The 20,367-nt window shown below is 46.7% G+C and overlaps 4 protein-coding genes and 4 non-coding genes across 13 annotated transcripts; 5 read left to right on the top strand and 3 right to left on the bottom strand.

Moving 5' to 3' along the window:
- Nucleotides 1-24: 24 nt before the first annotated feature.
- LOC6735499 (SR-related and CTD-associated factor 4) lies at nt 25-7,067 on the top strand. Of its 3 annotated transcripts, XM_016181458.3 has the most exons (10): nt 26-283; nt 541-1,128; nt 1,280-1,552; nt 1,682-1,834; nt 1,890-2,000; nt 2,869-3,184; nt 3,714-4,457; nt 4,514-4,996; nt 5,055-5,396; nt 5,616-7,067. In XM_016181458.3, exons 1-10 carry the CDS (start codon nt 254-256, stop codon nt 6,518-6,520), a joined length of 3,945 nt encoding a protein of 1,314 aa, XP_016028836.2. In that variant the 5' UTR covers nt 26-253; the 3' UTR covers nt 6,521-7,067. The 3 variants fall into 3 exon arrangements, with proteins under 3 accessions (XP_016028834.1, XP_016028836.2, XP_016028835.2); XM_016181457.3 differs by lacking the exon at nt 1,280-1,552; XM_016181456.3 differs by lacking the exons at nt 2,869-3,184; nt 4,514-4,996; nt 5,055-5,396; nt 5,616-7,067 and having other exon boundaries at nt 25-283; nt 3,714-3,950.
- An 88-nt stretch (nt 7,068-7,155) lies between these two features.
- Trnaw-cca lies at nt 7,156-7,227 on the bottom strand. The gene has a single exon. It is a non-coding gene; the product is annotated as a tRNA-Trp (tRNA).
- Nucleotides 7,228-7,326: 99 nt separating this feature from the next.
- Nucleotides 7,327-7,397, top strand: Trnag-gcc. Its single transcript has one exon. It is a non-coding gene; the product is annotated as a tRNA-Gly (tRNA).
- A 192-nt stretch (nt 7,398-7,589) lies between these two features.
- Trnag-gcc lies at nt 7,590-7,660 on the bottom strand. The gene has a single exon. It is a non-coding gene; the product is annotated as a tRNA-Gly (tRNA).
- A 99-nt stretch (nt 7,661-7,759) lies between these two features.
- On the top strand, nt 7,760-7,831 carry Trnaw-cca. The gene has a single exon. It is a non-coding gene; the product is annotated as a tRNA-Trp (tRNA).
- Nucleotides 7,832-8,326: 495 nt separating this feature from the next.
- On the top strand, nt 8,327-18,102 carry LOC27209132 (macoilin). 4 transcript variants are annotated; one of them, XM_016184633.3, is made up of 11 exons: nt 8,327-8,500; nt 11,683-12,117; nt 13,009-13,153; nt 13,227-13,353; nt 13,428-13,554; nt 13,621-14,243; nt 14,801-15,088; nt 15,331-15,432; nt 15,492-16,150; nt 16,211-16,403; nt 16,471-18,102. In XM_016184633.3, exons 2-11 carry the CDS (start codon nt 12,038-12,040, stop codon nt 17,055-17,057), a joined length of 2,931 nt encoding a protein of 976 aa, XP_016028833.2. In that variant the 5' UTR covers nt 8,327-8,500; nt 11,683-12,037; the 3' UTR covers nt 17,058-18,102. The 4 variants fall into 4 exon arrangements, with proteins under 4 accessions (XP_016028833.2, XP_039147225.1, XP_039147227.1 ...); XM_039291291.2 differs by having other exon boundaries at nt 13,621-14,414; XM_039291293.2 differs by lacking the exon at nt 8,327-8,500 and adding an exon at nt 8,552-8,832 and having other exon boundaries at nt 13,621-14,414.
- Nucleotides 18,103-18,190: 88 nt separating this feature from the next.
- LOC6735498 lies at nt 18,191-18,787 on the top strand. Its single transcript, XM_002082401.2, has 2 exons — nt 18,191-18,367; nt 18,427-18,787. The coding sequence occupies exons 1-2, from the start codon at nt 18,283-18,285 to the stop codon at nt 18,681-18,683; spliced, it is 342 nt and encodes a 113-aa protein (XP_002082437.1). The 5' UTR covers nt 18,191-18,282; the 3' UTR covers nt 18,684-18,787.
- Nucleotides 18,778-20,244, bottom strand: LOC6735497 (SWI/SNF-related matrix-associated actin-dependent regulator of chromatin subfamily E member 1-related). Its single transcript, XM_002082400.4, has 2 exons — nt 19,714-20,244; nt 18,778-19,654 (listed from the first exon to the last, which is right to left on the bottom strand). Exons 1-2 carry the CDS (start codon nt 20,115-20,117, stop codon nt 18,928-18,930), a joined length of 1,131 nt encoding a protein of 376 aa, XP_002082436.1. The 5' UTR covers nt 20,118-20,244; the 3' UTR covers nt 18,778-18,927.
- Nucleotides 20,245-20,367: the final 123 nt, after the last annotated feature.

Genomic DNA, 20,367 nt, shown 5'->3' with positions numbered 1-20,367 from the left:
GTCACACTGCCCTTAACAGCACAATTTCTTAAAATGCCTTGAAAATGTCAACTTTACAGGTGTGGCAACGCTTCAGGCTATAGGGCAGCCATTTTTTTCACGCTTTGTAAAAAGTTTTTTTTAAAAGCCGTGGATACCGCAGAAAAGTCGAGAAAATTGCTTTTCGCCAGTTTTAAACAATTGTGTGGACCAACCAAAGTATGCAAAACTAAACATTGTGTGTGCGCGACGTGAGTGAACCAAGCAATTGAACATGGAAACCGTTGTTGCCTTCAACAATGAGGTAAGCTATAGATGCATTTGAAACGGGGTTCGTTATGGAGCAGCCGGCGTGGTTGCACAATGTCCGCTTGAAGTCGGGATTGGGATTGCCCAATGTGCAGGAGTTATACAGATCCTCCTGGAGGCGCAGGCAGAGCACCGAATTTTCACCGAACAGCGCCGCCCAGGGTTGCTTTTTGGCCAGCACCCGATAACGATAACTCCATGTCCCAGATATCCGTAAATTATAGCCGCACTTTAACATCTATGTTTCCTTAGCTCTCCGGACTCTATGACAGCCGACCGCCCATTTCCAAGGCGAAGATGGCCGCCATCACCAAGTCGGCGATGCGGGCCATCAAGCTGTATAAGCACGTCGTCCAGAGTGTGGAGAAGTTCATCTTGAAGTGCAAGCCGGAGTACAAAGTACCCGGGCTGTATGTAATCGACTCGATAGTGCGCCAGTCGCGCCACCAGTACGGCATGGACAAGGATCTGTTCGCGCCCCGATTCCAGCGTAATCTCACGGAGACCTTTGCCAACCTGTTCCGGTGCGCTCCGGAGGACAAGAGCCGCATTATCCGAGTGCTGAACCTGTGGCAGAAAAACAACGTCTTCAAGTCCGAGGTCATCCAGCCGATCTTCGACCTAGCCGACCCTAACCACCCCATCTACCATCAGATGCCTCCGGTGGGTGGCAGTGGAGGACAGGGCGGCGGCGTGGGTCCAGGACCCAGCAGCAGCGGAGCTCTTAGCCTGGCGGACATATCGAGCGGTCCGAACGGTCTGAACAGCTCCGGAATGGAGATAAGCATGAACAGCTCCGTGGGCGACGATAAGATGGGCGGTGCCATGCCCGACTTGTCGGTAAGTGATGCTTTCGGTTGAGGCTTCTACAGGTGTTTAGTATTGTATTATGGCTTAACTAACATCGTCTACAATTCTGCTGCATTTACATTTCTCTGTCTCTCATGTCTTGCCCACTAACCGCCCATTTTGCCCTTCGCCCAATCGCTAGCTGGGCCACGAGAAGTTCGGTGGTGGCAGCAGCAGCTCCAAACGTCACTACTCGGAGCAACACTACTCCAAACGCCAGTCGGTGGTCTCGTGCTCGTCCAAGACCAGCAAGTCACATCATCACAAACGGGAATATGTCAAGAGCTCGCACGACATTGAATACCAGGTGCGGGAGATCATCGAGGAAGAAGATGACGGCCTGCAGATGCTGATGGCAGATGATCACCACTGCATGGGCGACGACTCACCGCCCACTTCTTCAAACCTGTTAGACGTATGGCGAATCCCATTAACACAACCCTTCATTTAGATAGTTTGGTTTATCTTAAGTTTCTATTTGTTGCTTTTGTTGCTCACATTAGATCGATCCCATTTTAAATAACCTTTTAAATAACTCTTGCAGGAGAAGAAGATCAAGCAGCTGCTAAACAATCCCAATGTGCTGCGGCAGCTCCATACGCTGCAGAACTTCCAAAATTTGAAGCCGCAGGAGGAGAACCAGAAGCATCGCTATCAGGACGAGGCACTGCAGCAGCATTTCCAGAACGTAATGAAGGTACATCTTATGATTTCATCTCGGTATCCAAAATTTCATAATGATTTGCTTTCAGGGAAATGCTGGTATGCCGCCGGGCATGGGAATGGGCATGGGCATGAACATGAACGACAGCATGGACCTCAACAAGGATGTCGAGTTCATATCGGAGCAACAGACCATAGAGGTATACCCTTCACTACTTTACCAAACTATCTTAGTTCCTGGGGTCCGACTTGTGTATGCTTTTCACCAAGACTCGGCCATCAATGTTGGTTTAAAGCATATACATATTAGATGGAAATCGGGTGATGCTATTTGCCTTGTGCTGACGTGCAGTTGAACCTGGAAATGTGCTCAAAATGTTGTTATAGCTGATGGGGTATTAGCGTGTTCGAATCCAAATAGATTCAACTAGTTGTAACGGGGTGGTCTTTCACTATTTAATCAATAACTTTAATACTATATACCTTAAATGTGCAATCAATTCAATTCCCAATCCACTTGAAGTTAAATTTATTATTTTGTGAAAAACGTTTAAAATCAAAAGATGATGCTATTGGGCAATCCCTAAATCAGTTTCATAAGTCGATCTATATGTCCCCAACATATATTTGAACTATAAAACAATTGCCAATATTTGAATAAGTCGAACCAATAGTAAAATATTTAAAAATATGCAAATGAAGCCAAAGGTAAGGTTTTAAAATCCACGTATTATCCGGCGGAACAACTCGTTACCCGATGCTAGAACAACGTTTGGTAAGTTCCTAATATGTAAATAAAAATGTTGCTCGAAAACGCAAATTGCCAATTAGTCCGAAATAACTATATGAATGAAAGTCGAAAGCGAAACAGAACCACACGTCAACACACGCCAAAGAATGCAGTTTATTGAGTCGATAATAACGTATTCCCCCTGTGGCCCGCCACTAATCCTATCCCAATTCCGAATCCTCTCTATCCCACTGAACTTTTTTTATTCTTAACAAAATGTTAACATTTTTATCACGTATCACTCTCAAATTTCTTGCAAACACTCCCATCTCCGATAGGTGATCAATCTGGATGGTGGCGATTCCCGCAGCCCGACGCCCGACCGTGATCGCTACAAGCGCAGTCGCCGGAACAGTCGCAGCCGCACGAGATCTCCGCGAGGACGAGGCGCCGGAGGAGGCACGGGCAACGATCGACGCCGGCGTGGCTCTCGTTCCCGATCGCGCAGCCGATCTCCACGCTCTAGCCGGCGACGCGGATCAAGGGACCGGGATCGCATGGATCGTAGCAACCGGGACAAGGAGCGCGATCGCGAGCACGAGCGTGAGCGCCGCAAGAAGGGATTGCCGGACATCAAGAAGGAGCATCTCAGTGGTAACTATGACGGGAATAATAAATGGATCTTAAAGGCCACAAGATGGGGCTTCTTAAGATCCATTTGCATTGAGTGCTTTTCTGTTTTTCCTTTTCTTTATTTGTTTTGTTTTTGATAATCTTAAAGATTCACTTCCTTTTCTCTGCAGCTCCTTTGGCTCGGTTGACGTGTGTGTGTTTAGCTTTAGTGGTTCTTGATCTTAGAATATCCCCCTATATAATATGCGTTTTCGAGCAATATTTTTGAGATCCGATTTACATACATATACATAAGGATATCCTCTTATCATCCAGATGTAAACAAACGTTGTTCTACCCCGATATATACTTAAGCTTAATTACCAAGAACTGGCTTCTTAATGAAGTACATAGATCATAGTTTAAATCTTGGTAAATATACTTAAGGATAGGGAACTCTAAACACTATCTATCTTACCAGTGGCACTCACACCTCAACAAGGCAAATGGGCATATTGAACATGTTCAGACACCAAAACCTAATGCGGCATTCCAATGCTTTTGCTTTCAGTATGCAGCACTACGCTGTGGGTGGGCCACCTGTCTAAGCTTGTTTACCAGGAGGAGCTGTCCGATACCTTTGGCGAGTATGGCGACATAGTGAGCATCGATCAGATTGTGCCGCGTGGATGCGCTTTTATTGTAATGAACCGACGCCAGGACGCCCACAAGGCGATGCAAGCTCTAAAGAACCACAAGCTGCAGGGACGCGCCATCACGATTTCATGGGCTGCCGGCAAGGGTGTGAAAAGCAAGGAGTGGAAGGACTACTGGGACCTCGAACTGGGTGTTACTTACATTCCTTGGTCCAAACTCAGTTCGGATACGGACTTCGACGCCCTGGAGGAGGGTGGTATGTTCGACGAAGACACTATGCCCATCCAAATGAAGCAGAAGATCAACCAGGCCAAGAATGCTGCAAAGGAGCATAAGGGTGCATCCATTGCGGAGGCAGCTGGTGCGCCAAGTGTTGGTGTTCCACCGCCAAATCTGATATTTGGCATAGATACAACCCAACCTCCACCGGTTGGTCCAGTCGGCCCAGTGGGTCCTCCACCTGGTCCGGGAGCCCCACCGCCTGGGCTCATGGGTATGGTTAGGGGACAATTTCCGATGGCCCCACCCATGGGCATTAATATGCCACCGCCCATAATGATGCCGCCAACAAACATGCCGCCACCGATGATGATGCCAACGACCAACATGCCTCCTCCAATGATGATGCCACCGACAATGATGCCTCCTGGCTTTCCAGGTAAATAATAATCTCGTAAAATTGAATTTCAAGCTTTAATTTTAATTTTCCTGCAGGCATTGGGGGACCACCACATCCCATGGGCTTGCCACCAGGAGCTCCGTTTCCTCCGCCTGGAGCTGTGCCGCCACCCATTCCCACCGGTGGGCAGATTAGCAATAGTGGCAACGTGAGCGATGATCAAATGGACATTGAAATGGACGTGGAGGACGCCCCACCTCTGCCGCCGCAGCAAGCCAACTTTAATCCGTCGCCCAGCAATGTGGACCTATCGCCGGCGGCCATGGCCAACGAGATGTTCCAGCAGCGGGACAGGGAGCGCGATCGAGATAATAGGGATCGCTCCAGGGGACCGGGAAACTCGCGCTGGGGCGGTCGAGATGATGTCGTTGAAGCGGCAGAACGCTGGCGCGCCGAAAATGGTGGAGGAGGTGGTGGTCCGGGATCTGGACTCGGACCGAACGCAGCCTTTAACGAGGCACGTGCGCGCCTGAACCTTAATCCCATTGAGCACGGGATGCCGAGACCGGACTTCATGGGTGAGTCGACATAAAAGATACGAATCTTCGCAGCTCACTAAACTAAAACGCATCGCAGATTTTGATAATCGCGGTGGACCGGGTGGACCACGAGGAATGGGACCGCGTGGAAACCACAACGGTGGCCCCGGAGGCGACTTTTTCCCGCCCAACATGAATCACAATCGGTTCAATCAGCCCACCAGCTTGATGCAGATGCGCATCCCGCCGCCGGCCTCTTTCAACCAGCGCATGGGTGGTCCAGCTGGTAACGGTGGCAACGGCGTTGGGCCCATGTTTATGCGCAACCAAGGAGGTGGACCAGGTGGTGGTGGACCCAGCGGTGGTGGACCCGGCGGTGGTGGACCCGGCGGCGGTGGACCCGGCGGCGGTGGCCCGGGCGGACGTCAGCAGGGACCAGGTGAGAATCGCCGGAAATTGAAGCAAACTCGTAGATCAAAAAAGGAAAAGCGAAAATAGAATTTGATTTAATCTTTTTTTATGCGTGTAAATATTATGTTTAATAGATGTATATAAATAATAATTAATTTAACTTTAACCTATTTGTTTGTTATTGCAACTATATAAGGACAATTTGATGTAAACTAATTTGTACAATTTATGCTAACGTTCATTTCAGGTTTCTTTAATCCTCGGAACCCCTTCAATGACAACCAACGAGGACGTGGAGGTCAAGGTGGAGGCGGAGGTCGCGGCGTGGGCGGAGGAGGAGGAGGAGGTGGCGGTCCTGGAGTTCGCGGACGTTGGAGCGACGATGAGGACGAGGCCGGAAACAACTTCAAGCGGCGTGGCGGTCCCGGTGGACCAGGCGGTAATAGATTCCGTGGCGAGCGTGGAGGCGAAATGATGGACGACCGTCGTGGCAACAATTCACGGGGTGGACGCGGAGGACCGCGAGAGGATCGTGAACGTCCGGGCTTCGGAAACAGACGGGGCTCGCGAGATGACAGCAACCGCCATTCAATAAGTTCGACGGATGAAGGCAACAAGACGGCTTCGGAGAGCGGAGAGCCCAAGCCCAAAAACGTTGAAACCGAATTAGGTAGCACCAACACCGGTGCGCCAGCTGCGGCCACTAGAGTGGACACCGAGGAGGATTGGGATCAGGAGCTTCAAGACTATGAGGCGAGAATGGAGGCCCAGAAGCCAGGCGAACGAGCACCCCAGTCTGCCAACAGTCCGCCGCAGGAAAAGCAGCCGGAGGAGAATCAAAACTTCGCAAAGCCAGCCGACGTGACCGGCGATCCTTTGGTTGCGAAATCACAAACAGAAACTTCAGCCGCCTGCACGCCCCTTTATGACGAGCTGCCACCGCCAGCAGTTCCACAGACTCCAACTCAGCCCCCGAAAGAACCTCAAGGTTCTCCGCCCCGGCCGGCGCCGCAAGTCATTGAAACCGAGGCTGCGCCCCATGAGGAATCGGTTCCAGCGCCGGCTGCTGAACTCCAAACGGAGGCTCCATCCGCGGAGGAACCCCAAGCCCCAGCTGCTTCCGCCGATGTCGAAGCTGCAGCTGATCCCTAGGCGACAGACAGATCAAATGAGAAACAAACTTATTATTGAGCAAATTCAAGATAAATTGTAATTTATGATTTTCCTTATCAACTTAAGTGTAACTCCATACATGCGAACATTTTACCGTTTTTAACTTGAGATTACGTAGCATTTTTGACGAGGGGGTTGGGGGTTGAACCGGACGCTTTTAAAACCAGATTCAGTTAAATTCACGTAATTTAATTTGTCGTACAATAGGAACCACAACTACCAAGGAAAACGTGGAGCAACCGATACACACAGTTATAGCAAATAATTAGCAAAGGAAACGGATTGTATGGACAGGAAATTGACAGGGGAGCTTGTGGGGGAGTAGAAGCCCAATCATAAACAAATCAGCAATCGCAAAACTTGAAATGTTTATTATTTTGTTATGTATTTAGTTTTAAGAGTATATTTAACACTCAAATTGTTCTAATGCGCAGATTCTAGGTACACGCATATTAATGTACAATTCAAATATATCTATATTATCGGATACTATAAAATAAAAAATGAAAAACATCTGTTGCATGCATATCTTAACTACATTTATTTTTTGTAGACCTACTTGGGGTCAAGCTCAAACCATTCCCATACAAAATGTGGACCAAAAATGAATCCATTGACCCCGACGTGATTTGAACACGCAACCTTCCGATCTGGAGTCGGACGCGCTACCGTTGCGCCACGGAGTCAGATGAGGGGAGGGTTATTAGATACTGTTAGCTCCCAAACGATCATAAGAACAAGACTTCTGTAGAATCTTCAGCAGAATGGTTTCGGAAGAATCACAAGCATCGGTGGTTCAGTGGTAGAATGCTCGCCTGCCACGCGGGCGGCCCGGGTTCGATTCCCGGCCGATGCAAAATTTATTTTTTAGTATTTGTTAAGATCAAAACACCAATTGGTGGATTTAGAGATTAAAAGGAATACTCCGAGGCTTCCGAACTTTTGTGCTTTCGTGGTCAGGATCTCCATTTTGCTCTAAAAATTTACTAATAATCATTTTCCATTTTAAAAATATAAATATGGCAATTGCAATAAAAAAAGGATAAGTTGCATCGGCCGGGAATCGAACCCGGGCCGCCCGCGTGGCAGGCGAGCATTCTACCACTGAACCACCGATGCTTTTAGTTAATGTGAATGCATTCTGCTCAAGATTCTACAGTAGTTTTAATCTTATGATCATCTGGGCACTAACGGTACCTAATATCCCTCCCCCCATCAGACTCCGTGGCGCAACGGTAGCGCGTCCGACTCCAGATCGGAAGGTTGCGTGTTCAAATCACGTCGGGGTCATCGAGGATCTTATTTTTGAAAGTGTCTTTTTTTGTGTTTTTAGCCTTTGCTATCAAAATTATTGTTCAAATTTATTCAAAATTGCTTGTTATAAATATTTAAGGCAGGCAGCAATGAAAGTTAAGTTAAGTAAATTTTATAGGATCCGATAGAAGATCAAAAGTTTAAAGATTTTAAACTTTATAGCAAATTTCTGCAGTGGTTTATTTAAGGACATTTTGCAAAGAAATAGTGTAGCTCACTATTAAATCCAATCAGACTGGTAAATCCAATCAGATTTGCCCGCGCAATAAATTAAATACGAGTAAAGTATTTACTGAAAAATATATTTTTAGAATAGATTGTTTGATGTTTTGCATTTTGTTAGTGATCAATTATTATTCATATTTCTAAATCTTGGCGCGTAGTCCGATAATTTTGTCGATGAAAGTAGCTTAGCGAAAACTGCGAAACACTCGATGATTGCGTGAAAATATCGATATCAGCAAATTATGGCTAGCATCGATAGCATTTCATACCAATCGACTTTGTTCCAGCTCTAATTTCGAAGCGTTCGAGTTTCGATTTCGTGTTAAAATATACAAAACGCAAGTTAATCGATACTGATCACCGGGAATTGTGTGCACAACGGTTACGGAAACGCGTAAAAAAATGCAGTGCTAATTCAGTGTAAGCATCACCGGAGTTGTCTAAGTGAAGAGGGAAAATTTTCGGGTGCTCAAGAATCCATCCATGCACACGCACACACATAGAGCAACACGCAGGCCGAGGAACATACACATTCTCACAGACACAGCGCAGTTGTTGGAAATGTGCAAATTGTATCAAAAATCCGCTCGAAAGTAAATAAGTTGAGCAGCAGAGCCAGTGGAAAATCGAGTGAAATAATCGGTGGCAAATTGTGTGCGAATGAAAATGCCAAAAGCATGCCCAAAGTACTGAAAGAAACGTGTGCAATTTTGCAGTGCTTTTTGGCTGTGTATATCGGTGTGTTCGTGTAGGTGAGGAGTGTGAAAAAGAAATATATAGGTGTATACATAGGTGTCCCTGTACGTGTGCCAGCCGCCAACAAACCACACACACACATACGCATACGTAACCGCAGTCGACGTCGGCAGAGCAGCCAGAGAGGCCAAAAAGGATGCTTCCTGGCAAAGAAATAAGTTCGAAGAGAGAAAGAGAGGGAGACAGAAGGATGCTTCCTGGGCTAACATGTGGATGCTGTTCGAAAGCTCAAACGGAGGCAACTTTTCACTTTTCCCCCACTTTCGTTGTTTTTGTTTTTGCTGCTCTCTGCCTGCACAAACATGCATACCCCCCTCCCCCCACACACACAGATGTTTTGTTTTATTCTAGCTATTTTCGGAAAAAAAAACCAAGGTGATCAGGCTAACCGGCATCAATGGGTGTCGTTATTTATTCACCTTATTTATCATCCAGTCGTTACGCCCATCTGATAAGACCATCTGGCACGATAAAAACAAACCACGATAAAACTGGAGCGCCCATTATCGCCAAATTCCCTCGAGTTATGCAAAAAGCAGCCACGAAATTACCGCATTTTATCAAAGTTCTTTAGCCTTTTGTTGCGCGTCGAATCTTGTCGCCCTGACGTTGTTGTTTTCTTTGCTTCCTTTTTCGCTTTTCGTTTTGTTTTTGTGGCTTTTCTAAATGCGACGAGCGCAATGTGTTCGTTTCTGTGTATGTGTGCAGCGTGCGTGGGAGTGTGTCAGTGTGCGATCTCGTTTTGGCCAACGAAATGCAATTGGGAAAGTGTTAAACAAAAGAGAGAGAACACTGTCTTTGAGGATGGGGCAATGTGGGAGAGAAACAAAACTGGCGAGAGCGAAATCAGTGCACTTTATGAGCCGTTGAAAACTGTGGGTCTTTTAAATGTTATATTCACGATCACATCGATAAAGGCCAAATCATCTGGTGGCATCGGAATGCTATCTTTACTTCAGTTCTTTTGGTTTTTCAAAACCGAAGTCTTGCTAATTCATGACTGTTTAAAAGTTAATGCCAAGTTATGTGCGAAGTTTATTTGTATACTTTCAATAAATACTCGTTCAAAATGCTCCAAACTAGTTTCATATAAACAAAGTTTTTAAGCTTAACCCTTGATTCCTAACAAGTACTCATACTTCATGCTCATTTATTTATTTAAATTCGGCTCAATTGGTAATTATCTACATTTTGACTGCCAGTGATGCAGACATTCGTTACAAAATGGCGGATACGAGCATAGGCCGGCCAGGAGTGGAGCGAAAAGTGAGCAGGCTGAGGATTCAGGTGTCCATTTGTGGTCCATCGCAGGACGAGCGGTGGAAAGCGAAACACAAACGGAAACAGGAACACGACAATCGAGCAACAGCACCACACATACGTCATCGGCAGATGAGAAGCTTCCTCGTCCTGTGCCTCTCGTGCTGCTGCTGCTTCTGTTGCTTTTGCTTTTGCTGCCATGTGGCCACTGCGATGGATGCGCTCCACTTTTGGATGCTATTTATAAACCTTTTCGCCCGTATACATACACACAAGGATGCCAGGCCACTGATTCTGCTCTGCTTCCTTGAAATCTGCATAGTTCCGCTTCCGATTGAGTTGGCGCAGTCGCACTGCCATGTCCGTTCCAAATCCATATCGTCACATACAACTAGCTCCATCCATCAAATCCATCCATCCTTTATTGGCGCAACAGAGAGTGTGTATCGCGTTCCACCAAAATTTACCGGGCAGCATCCACATCCACATGTTGAGATGTAGTCGCCACTTCGTCATCGCTTCCCGGACTCCCTGTGCACCCCGAAAAACACTTATCCCGCACTCGGGGAACTCGACGTTGCATTGATTTGTTTGTGTTGGCCAGTGAGTGTGCGTGTTTTCCGTCTGCACTTGTGATTTTCGAGTCCTTTTTCAAAATTATTTTGGTGTTTTCATCAGCTGAATGATGAGTTAGATATGCTATAGTTATGAATCGACAAGTTTATATATAATAACTTGAAGCGAAGATTTAAATAGTGATTTATAAGTAAACAATGCTGAATTTTAGTTAAAGATTGAGTGCATATTTCTTACTAGAGTGTAAGGTTGTCTATACTATTTGGATTCCAGCAATTGTCTTATTTGGCACGTATCTGATGCACACACTGCTACATAATCATACTTTTCTCTGGCCCACAGGTGTGCTTTTAACTTTTTAACGCTTTTCGAATCCGTCAGAAGCTCATGCATATCTCCATATATGTGCAATTTATTATTGAGAAGCTACACACACTAAATCCATTTAATTTCACAATATTTCAGACATTTACAAAAACTTAATGGCGGAAGAATGCAAATTCCAATGCGAAATGCGAGCTCATTTATTTTGTGTTATCGAAATTAGCATAAATACTTTATTTTCAAATGGGTTATTTAACAAACGGATGAGTCAATTAGCACTTTGCTGAATTTTCAGCTACTTCGACATTATCCCCGTTTTTTGCCAATAGATAATTTGGGCGTTTAAATTCGGATATCTTTTAAATACTAAACTGCCGCCTCGCTGCCTTTTGTTTTTCGCAAACAAAGCGAAAGTGCAATCGACGGAATAGCAGGCCTAAAAATAACATTTTTGCTTTTACTTATTATACGATGCTCGATGATTTCAAATGGGAGTAGTATAGTGGACATTTTTTCAATTTCGGCAGACAATTCAATGCCAAGACGAGATCTCGGGATCGGGATCGGGATCGGGTGGGTCGTTTGCGATTTCTCACGTTTTCTCTGCTCTTTGCTCTCGATGTTTGCCCTTACTCATCCACCGCTTCCCCTTCTTTCTTTTTTCCTCCTCTGCCATCTGTTTGCAGTGTGAAAAGCGAAGAAAAGCCGGCTCAGCAGGAGGCGAACAACGTTTTCCAAACGCATCACATGTAAATGAGATGCCGTCGCGCCGGCAGCAGAGGCACCACCAGCACCAGCAAGCAAAACCACGCCGACATCGCCTCCGGAAATACCAGGAGCCGCAGCAGCATCTGATTATCAAGTGAAGAGCCAAGCACTCCGTTCGAAACGATAAATAGCACATAGCAGGATATAGGATACATTATAGTCAGGATAGTCAGGATATTCAGGGAGCAGCGGGACAACTGATCTTGGGCAGCAGACGACAGGCAAGGAAATCATCGAGCATTTCGGGCGGAGGACACACGGCGCGCATTCAGGATGAAGCGACGCAACGCGGATTGTGGAAAACTTCGGCGGCCGATCAAGCGCAACAAAATCACAGAGGGAATGTACGGCAGGTGAGTGCTAAATGTTATATAAACAATTATTTAAGTAAATTCATCATAGTACATATCAAAATAAACCAAAGCAAGTACGAAATATTTGAAAAGTCATTTCTGAAAGCAGCAAGATAGTATTTTTAGGATAAACAACAGATTATCTTGTTTTCAAAAACAATTACTTAGCATAAAATGACACATAAAAAAGCTGCAATTGTTCATATGTGAGATTGAGTTCCTTAAATAGTTCTTAACTTCCAAAAACGATACCATTTTATGACAGCCCAGCAATTGAATTGCTCGCATTTCTCAATTGAGGCAGTAAAGATACTTTCCGATTTATTGGCATGCGAACTGCCCCCCAAGTCAACTTGATGATTATCAGATTTTTGAGTAGCAAAAGAGCAAAAAAAAACACCAACAAAAATTCCGAGAGTGTGCCCATGTGTGCGCTCCTCTTGTCTCGCTTTTTATTATTTATACGTTTGTTTACTTTTTGATTTGATTGCGCGCGAGTGTTGTTTTATAATGTTAAGCATGTATTATTTGGACGCTACTTGTTTTTTTTTTTGGCCTTCTACCCGCCTCTTGGCACTTCTGTTTCGCCGGATTTCTTCATTCTGTCCATTCATTCCCATTCTTATTAAACATCTTGGCTGCCTGATTGATGGATGCTGGGTTCCATTTGGGTTCCGAAAGCATGTCATTAAAGCTGACCCTTCATTGTTTATATTTGCTAATGGGACAGAAGACAAGTGGTGAAACCAGTACGCGTGACAAACTGGGAATGTCGATTATTAATGGAGATTGCTGTTTTGGCACACAACTAATTAAGTTAACAAAAACTGTAATACTTAGTGAATATTAGTGAGTTTTATATTTAATCGTTTCGTTTTTTCTTTCTTGCAGCACAACAGTTCTGTACATGAAGTTTCTGATCCTTTGGGCCATCGTCATGGTTGCCGACTTCATGTTCATGTTCCGCTTTGAGTTCTTGTGGCCATTCTGGCTGCTCCTTCGCTCCGTGCACGATTCCTTCAAGTACAAGGGACTGGTAAGTGGAGGGGCGATGGGCATGAGGATGGCCAAAGTGATTGTAACTCTATACGGTCCAATTTCATTTGCAGGCATTCTCCGTACTGTTCGTGTGCATAGCGATAACGTCGGATCTGGTCTGTTTATTCTTCATACCCGTTCACTGGCTGCTCTTCGCAGCGAGCACTTATGTGTGGGTGCAGTACGTCTGGCATACAGGTGCGTCTTCCGTTGTGGCAGTGGGGAGATTCTATGGACATCCTCTCCTAACTTTATTGCCCGTTTTCTTACAGATAAGGGTATCTGTTTGCCGACCATAATACTCTGGATGTTATTTGTCTACCTGGAGGTGGGCATAAGATGGAAGGACAGTCGCCACATGCCGCACTTGGATCTCTGCCGGCCGTTCGCAGCGCACTGGTAAGAATCGAAGGGTGGACTAGTCAAAAGCTGAACCTGCTTGTAACCAATCATGTTCGCTTTCAGCATTGGCTATCCGGTTGTCACGCTTGGGTTTGGCTTCAAAAGCTACGTGGGCTACCGCATGCGCCAACGCAAGCAGCGCGAGGTGGCCAAGGACAACGAGTTCTACATGCAGCTCCTGCAGCAGGCTCTGCCCGCAGAGGAGGCGGCCGAGGAAGCGGCTGCGGGGGCGACAGCCACATCCAGCACCGTTGTCGTGGCCAATGGGTCTGCAACTACGCCGGCCCTGGTCGCGTCATCAGGAGCAACTGCGGCGAACGGTGTTTTGGCCACTGCCACGCAAGCACAAAACCATCATGAGCATCATCACAGCGGCGGCGCCGGCGCCAGCAGCAGCAGCTCGAGCAATAGTAATCATCACCATCACCACCATCATAACAACAGCAGTGGCAACAGCGGCAGCAACCACAATAGCAACAGTAGCAGTGGCGGCGCCAAGGACAACAGTACGAGCGAGAGTGCATCGGGCGCCGCCGCGTCGTCCATTGCAGCGTCTTCAGCAACAGGAGCAGCAGCAGCAGCAGCTGCAGCTGCGTCATCAGCGTCCACGACATCCGGCTCATCGTCGTCTTCGGCGTCGACGGGCAAGCAGTCGTCGTCGTCAGCGGCATCCGCGGCCACAACAGGTGCAGCAACCACTTCTTCCACTCCCGTCTCAGATTTCTCTGCTTTGGCTGCAAGTCTGGCGACACAGCAGCAGCAACATCAGTCGGTGGCGACAGCATACCCGGCTACTTCTTCCGCCCGTTCTTCCTCCTCTACTTCCGAAGGTGTCGATGCTGACGGTTGTTGTGGTGGTAATAATGAATTCAACTGCTTCCTGCTGTCCCTCACAACAGCAGATCAGAACCCACTAATTTGTACCAGACACATTTGTTTGTTTGTGTATGCGCATGTAACCCATGAACCCATCCATATAGTAACCTCCAGCGAGGCTTCCTCGCGGTATCTAACCCACAGCAACCACAGTCGGCAGTTGTCAGCCCTTACAAATTGAAACCTCTTCATATCATTATGCTCCCGTTGCAATGCCAATCTAATTTCGATTGCTAATAGCAGGCCCCAATGAATAACTACGCCCTCAGAACCGATTCCCTCACGAATCAATAAAAAACACAATTATGTTGTATATCGACGTGTATAAATAGCATGCATTTAACAATCTATTATTATACTCATTTAGCAACCTCCAATGGTCACGCTGGTGGTTCAAGGAACCATCGACGCAGCATGGACAAGGATAAGCATCGCAACAAGGGCGACGCTGCTGATAATGAGCACAACAATGGAACGCGGCACGGTGGTAAAAATAGCGGCAACAACTATCACCAAGTCGATAGCGCTGCCACAGCAACCGCAACAGTAACAGCTACATCAAGTAATAGTAAGGATAAGGATAAGGAGAAGTCAGACTGGGATAGTGGCACAAGCTATCCACAACAACAGCAGCAGGGGGGAAAGGAGAAGCACGGTGAGTGGTTGGATCTCTGCCCTGATATGGCTAGCTTCTAATCTTATCGATTGTGGTTCTTAATTAACGTTATTAAGTGGTTTTCATTTAATTCATTTACTCAAAGACGAACATTCAGTCCTCTTAATTAATGATGTAGACGCTATTTAACGTATTCCTTAGTACCAGCTAAGAAATAGGAAGATATATCATTCGCATTGACCCGAATTTTAGATTAACCCCATATCGCTTTATATTTGCAGAGAAAAAGGCTGGTAACGCTGTTCCCAACGGCAATGCCAATCACCTGGAAGATGAAACGGCCATTGTGGAACCAACACCACCTGTTGAAAAGGCGCCTAAGGGTAAGTGCATGGAGTTAATATAATGGGTTTAAACGCTTCATAATAATTCGATTTTCTAGGTCGACGTAATCGCGGCAAGAAGGATAATGCAGCAAAGGACAATCACAGCCATCAGCAGCAGCTGGCTCAGCAACAAAAGGAAAAGGACAAGGAGAACACGGCCAACAACAACAATAACGACGCTAGCTCAGTATCATCTTCAGCGAGCTCCACCTCCAGCAATGCCATCGCGAACCTGGCCAGCAAGGTGGTCTCCAAGATCTGTGAAACGTGTTTAAAACTGGAGGCCGATGTGAAAAAGTATCGAGCTGAAATCAGCCATATGAAGCAAATCGAAAACGAATTGCGGCAAAAGCTGGACGCCAATCTCACCAGCAAGTCAACGCTGCAGGCCAAGCAGAAGGAGTGCGACGACCTGGAGAAGCGCATCCAAGAGCTGAATAACGCCCGGCACGCTGATATGCTCAATTTGCAGACAGTGGAGCGAAGACTAAACGAGGAGCGCCGCCAGAAGCAATCCCTGGACTCGCAGCTGTCCAACGAGAAGAAGGCTCGCAAGGTGGCCGAGGAGAAGGCGGCCCGTCCGGAGTGCAGTTCCCAGTGCAAGCAGCGGCGCCAGCAGATGGATGAAGAGCAAAAACGACTGCGCGGCGACCTAAAGCAGGCGGAGGAGGCGAAGCAACTTGCCGTCGAACATGGACGAAAAGTAGAACAAGAGGTGAGTGGTTAGAGTCAGTTTCCTTTTCCAATTTTACATTGTGTTATATTATGTCATTAGTACCGCATGATGGAGGCGAAACTGCGCAATCGGGAATCGTCCCAGCCTGATCCCGAGATTCTATTGAATGCGCTGGCTGCCATGCAGGACAAGAACGCAACGCTGGAGAAGAATCTATCCGCAGAGACGAGAGTCAAGCTGGACTTGTTCTCGGCTCTGGGCGCTGCCAAGCGCCAGATTGAAATATCTGACAGTGAGTATTGTTTTTAGTTTAAATGTTGATAGCTAGTTGATTTCTAATGCAATATCCACTCACGCAGACCATCGTCGCTCCAAGGAGGATGAGGTCATCGATCTCAAGGCAAAGATTGCCCAACTTCTGGCCGTGATGCCAGACAACTTGTGCATGAACACTGGCCCACATGGGCCGGCGAGCAGCATTCTGCGCATGAACGACACGCCACCGCTGCAGTCGGGTCCCGGACCGTCCTCGCCCATGCTCAGCCTGAGCGCTGCGCAGGAGTACCAACAGCATCAGCAGCACCAGCAACACCAACAGCACCAGCAGCATCAGCAACATCAGCAGCACCAGCAGCATCAGCAACAGCAGCACCAACAGCATCAGCAACATCAGCAGCAGCAGCATCAGCAGCAGCACCAGCAACATCAGCAGCACCAACAACACCAGCAGCATCAGCAGCAGGGTGGTGGTGGGCCTGTCTCCCAGCAGCAAATGGTGCCGGTCAGTGTGGCGGCTGCCTTCCAGGTGGCTGCAGCCAATGCCGCTGCTGCCAATGGAAACGGAGGCTCAACGCTGGATCCCAATGCTAGCGTCTACACGCCGAAGAATGGCAACATGATGGTGGTGTCGCCGGTGGGCATGAACCCCAACGGTGCGGATGCCTGACGCCAACAGCAGCAGCAGCAGCAGCAGCAGTCCTTGACGTCATCGTCGTCGTCGTCCTCGCACATGCACCTGCGACGACAAGTTTGAGATTATTATACTTTATATGAATTAGGGAAAAGAAACGCAAACAACCGTCGCCACAGCAAACGATGAGCAGGCCGTAACCCGGTGCCGGTTCCAAGAAGATGTTTGCATACAATATCTGAATGTCCGTAATATAAATAAGCAGTTTCCTTTAAAATTTAATCACCGCCACAGAAGCGCAGGCAGCACTGATGAACGCAGCTCAAAACTGCTAAACATTTCCCCTTCTACAAATTCAAATTGTTCAATTCAATCCAAAATTTCCTCAATTAATTCGGCATTCCAAACAGAAATTTCCTTACACAACTGACCGCCGTTTCAATATTCTCAGATCATTTAAAGCACTGTTTCAAATCGGCTGCCCGCCACCACACCACACACCACATACACATTCAGTAAACTCCCTCTAACACGAAAAGTACATGATTACTTTAACAAGATGATTCGAGAACGATAAGAACAGAACACAAATTTCTAAAAATAATAACAAAATGAAAATGGCGATTCGTATATTTTTTAATTCATGAAGAAAGCCAAGGAAGTACCCCCGATATCCTATGTAAAATGTTTTCTTTTTTTACCAAACGCTGTGACAGAGTTGGACCAACCGAAGTGATGGCCTTGATCTTGGGGAGATGCCAGGAGTTGTGCACGACCTCTGCCTCTTGCCCAACGATTCAATGGAATATTTTTGAAGTCTGCGCCCTTGATTTATTATCTCATTAAATTATTTTTGTTATAAAACCTTAAATGTATGCTATGATTTAGAAACTATACTTTTTGAAAACAAACATCAAACGAAAAACGATTTTCTTTTAAGTTTTAATTTATTTTTGTTTAGTTCTGCTGTTCCTAAGAAACAAAAAATCGAAAACAACTAAGAGAAACGCTTTAGTTTATTTACGCGAAGTGAAACGTCGACTATTTTGTTTAATAATAAAGAAACCTTTCGCTGCGAGAAGCAAGTATGAATTCTATTTTGATTAATTTTGTTAACCTTTGGTTTGTTTTATTGTTTAATAGTTTTTTAGGAACCTTTGCTTTAGTTGTACATTTTGACTTTTCCCAGTTGCCCGATTTGCTTGGCAGTCTAGTATAAAAAGATATACATTTCTCCACCGGGAAAGTCAACAAATCCAAAATGCTGATCTACTTTATTTATAGTGTGCTTGAAGCCATTGCGAATGGGATTTACACAACAGTGGCCACCATTTCGAGCATTGAACGTAAGTGTATCGCTCCCGACCATGTTCGCCTTCCTCAATCCGCACGACCCGATCCACAGAGGCCCTAATCAACCTGATGATGTCCACATTTTTGTTTGTGCTCGGGATAGCCTGTCACCCGGTAATGGTGATTCCCATGATGCTAGGAGGCTACTATATACTACGCAACTTTTGGAATCGTCGCACCAAGACCCCAGGGCTGCAGAGTTCCATGGATGGCGATGCTGGATTGATCACGGCAGGAGCACGTAAAGAGCCACGGATTCCCTCTTATCGCAGCTTCGCTGTTGGCATTGACGCTCCCAAGGACAACTAACAATGAGTATATCGTGAGACAGCCGAACACGTGATTTCCTTGGGTACATACGAGTAATCCTCACTTACACACGTTAACAAATACAAAAGTGGGCTACATGCAAATGCTGCGGATATTTTATTGTAATTCGGTTTTTTTTGGTATCCTTGGCATTGATAACTATTGCTCTTAGATATATTTTCTTAAACTAGATGACTACGGTTTATGGTGAAGTTAATAGCGCCTATGAATACTGTACTATGAATCACGGTTTTAGCAAGCTACTGGTGTCCACTTTACGCAGCGCCTCTCGTGCCTTGATCAAGGTGACATTGCTTGGCTGAGTGACGAGCCCGGCTAAGTGCCGGATGTACTTGTCAATGTTGCCAACGCTGGGACCACTTGGCTCCAGTGGGGGCATCGAGATTCCGCCGAGGGCTGCGACCAGTTTCTGGCGCAACGCGCGCACATACGTCTCCAGGCGTTGGTTTTCCTCCATGAGCTCAGTTACCTCGCCCATCACCTTGGCGTACCCGGCTTTCGTATTGTCCACGTGCTGTTCCAGCACAGCGTTCTGCTGCTCCAGATCGGTCTTGGCCTTGCGCAGCGTCCTCAGCTCATTCTCCGTGCTGCGATTGTGTTCGATGAACTCGTTGGTGTAGATGGGTATCTCGCCGGGCTGCAGCGGTCGTGGTGCAGGTGCTGCAGGCGGCACACTGCTGGGAGGGGGCTGTACTGGAGGTGCTGGCGGTGTGGGAGGCGGTGGTGTCTGCGCACGCTTCACCTTGGCCAGAGGCACGTCATCCGGATCTTCGCTCTGCCGCTTAACCGTCTTTGCCTTGGTTTTCTTCGCCTTGCCCAAGGACGATTCACTCTTCGGCGTCTTTTCCTTGGGCGAACCATCCAGTTTTGTGGCTTTCTTGGCTTTGGCCAACTCGTTGGCCACAATTTCGGGGTGTTCCTTGAGAAAAATTTGCAACTGCTCCTGATATCTACGAAAATGGCAAGATATGTTTAGATTTTGTGGGTTGGGAACGGAGTGTGAGCTTACATGGCCTTGTCCTTGGCTGCTGCCTCCATGTAGGGCAACTTACGCTCCTCGGGCAGCTGGTGCCACTCCTCGCCGATGATCCTTGTGTGCTCCAGGGCAGTACGTTGTGGCTGCTCCCGTCGCAGCTCCTCGCGTCGATCGTTCATGAAGCGGACGTAGCCATTAAGTGGCATTTTAGGAGCACCGGCTACGTTGATCCGACGCTGGGCCAGCTTCTTCAGCTCGGAGCCCATGTCGGAGTCCGAGTGGCGACCCTTTGGATTCTTGACTTTCTTCTTTCCCTTGGCTGGTTTGTCCTCGTCGAACTCTTCAATGGTCGCCGAATCCATGGATTGGGAGGCGATGGGCAGTGATACGGGTGATTCTGGAACCGCATCCGGTGTCTTACTTGTTGGCTCCGTCATTTCCGTTTAACCGCACACTCTATTGCATTTAAAAATTGTTTATTTCTCTGCAAAATCGCAGGTATGTGGTTCCAAAAACTGATTCAAGTCTATAAACAATTTTTTCGAACTAGTTCCGAAACGAATTCGCTTTCGCTGTCGCATTAGGGTGGCTCTAATTATATTTTTTGAAAAATATATGTTAACAAAATCTTGTTAAAATCCCAGTTGAGTTTGGAGAGAAACAGAGTTCTTATTCCATTAACACTTT

The sequence above is a fragment of the Drosophila simulans genome, chromosome 2R, assembly GCF_016746395.2.
Source record: "Drosophila simulans strain w501 chromosome 2R, Prin_Dsim_3.1, whole genome shotgun sequence".
In the NCBI taxonomy this organism is placed as follows: domain Eukaryota; kingdom Metazoa; phylum Arthropoda; class Insecta; order Diptera; family Drosophilidae; genus Drosophila; species Drosophila simulans.
The sequence above is the reverse complement of the archived record's forward strand: the minus strand, read 5'-3'. Positions and strand labels throughout refer to the sequence as shown.

Bases quoted from the DNA above. Each gene is read 5' to 3' on its own strand.
- LOC6735499 (XM_016181458.3), top strand. From the start codon at position 254: ATGGAAACCGTTGTTGCCTTCAACAATGAG. The intron at 1,835-1,889 runs GTACATCTTATG...ATTTGCTTTCAG, and splicing joins ATTTCCAGAACGTAATGAAG to GGAAATGCTGGTATGCCGCC. The intron at 4,458-4,513 runs GTAAATAATAAT...ATTTTCCTGCAG, and splicing joins GATGCCTCCTGGCTTTCCAG to GCATTGGGGGACCACCACAT.
- LOC27209132 (XM_039291291.2), top strand. From the start codon at position 12,038: ATGAAGCGACGCAACGCGGATTGTGGAAAACTTCGGCGGCCGATCAAG. The intron at 12,118-13,008 runs GTGAGTGCTAAA...TCTTTCTTGCAG, and splicing joins ACAGAGGGAATGTACGGCAG to CACAACAGTTCTGTACATGA. The intron at 13,154-13,226 runs GTAAGTGGAGGG...TTTCATTTGCAG, and splicing joins CCTTCAAGTACAAGGGACTG to GCATTCTCCGTACTGTTCGT.
- LOC6735498 (XM_002082401.2), top strand. From the start codon at position 18,283: ATGCTGATCTACTTTATTTATAGTGTGCTTGAAGCCATTGCGAATGGG. The intron at 18,368-18,426 runs GTAAGTGTATCG...CCCGATCCACAG, and splicing joins CACCATTTCGAGCATTGAAC to AGGCCCTAATCAACCTGATG.
- LOC6735497 (XM_002082400.4), bottom strand. From the start codon at position 20,117: ATGACGGAGCCAACAAGTAAGACACCGGATGCGGTTCCAGAATCACCC. The intron at 19,655-19,713 runs GTAAGCTCACAC...CCATTTTCGTAG, and splicing joins GCAGCCAAGGACAAGGCCAT to ATATCAGGAGCAGTTGCAAA.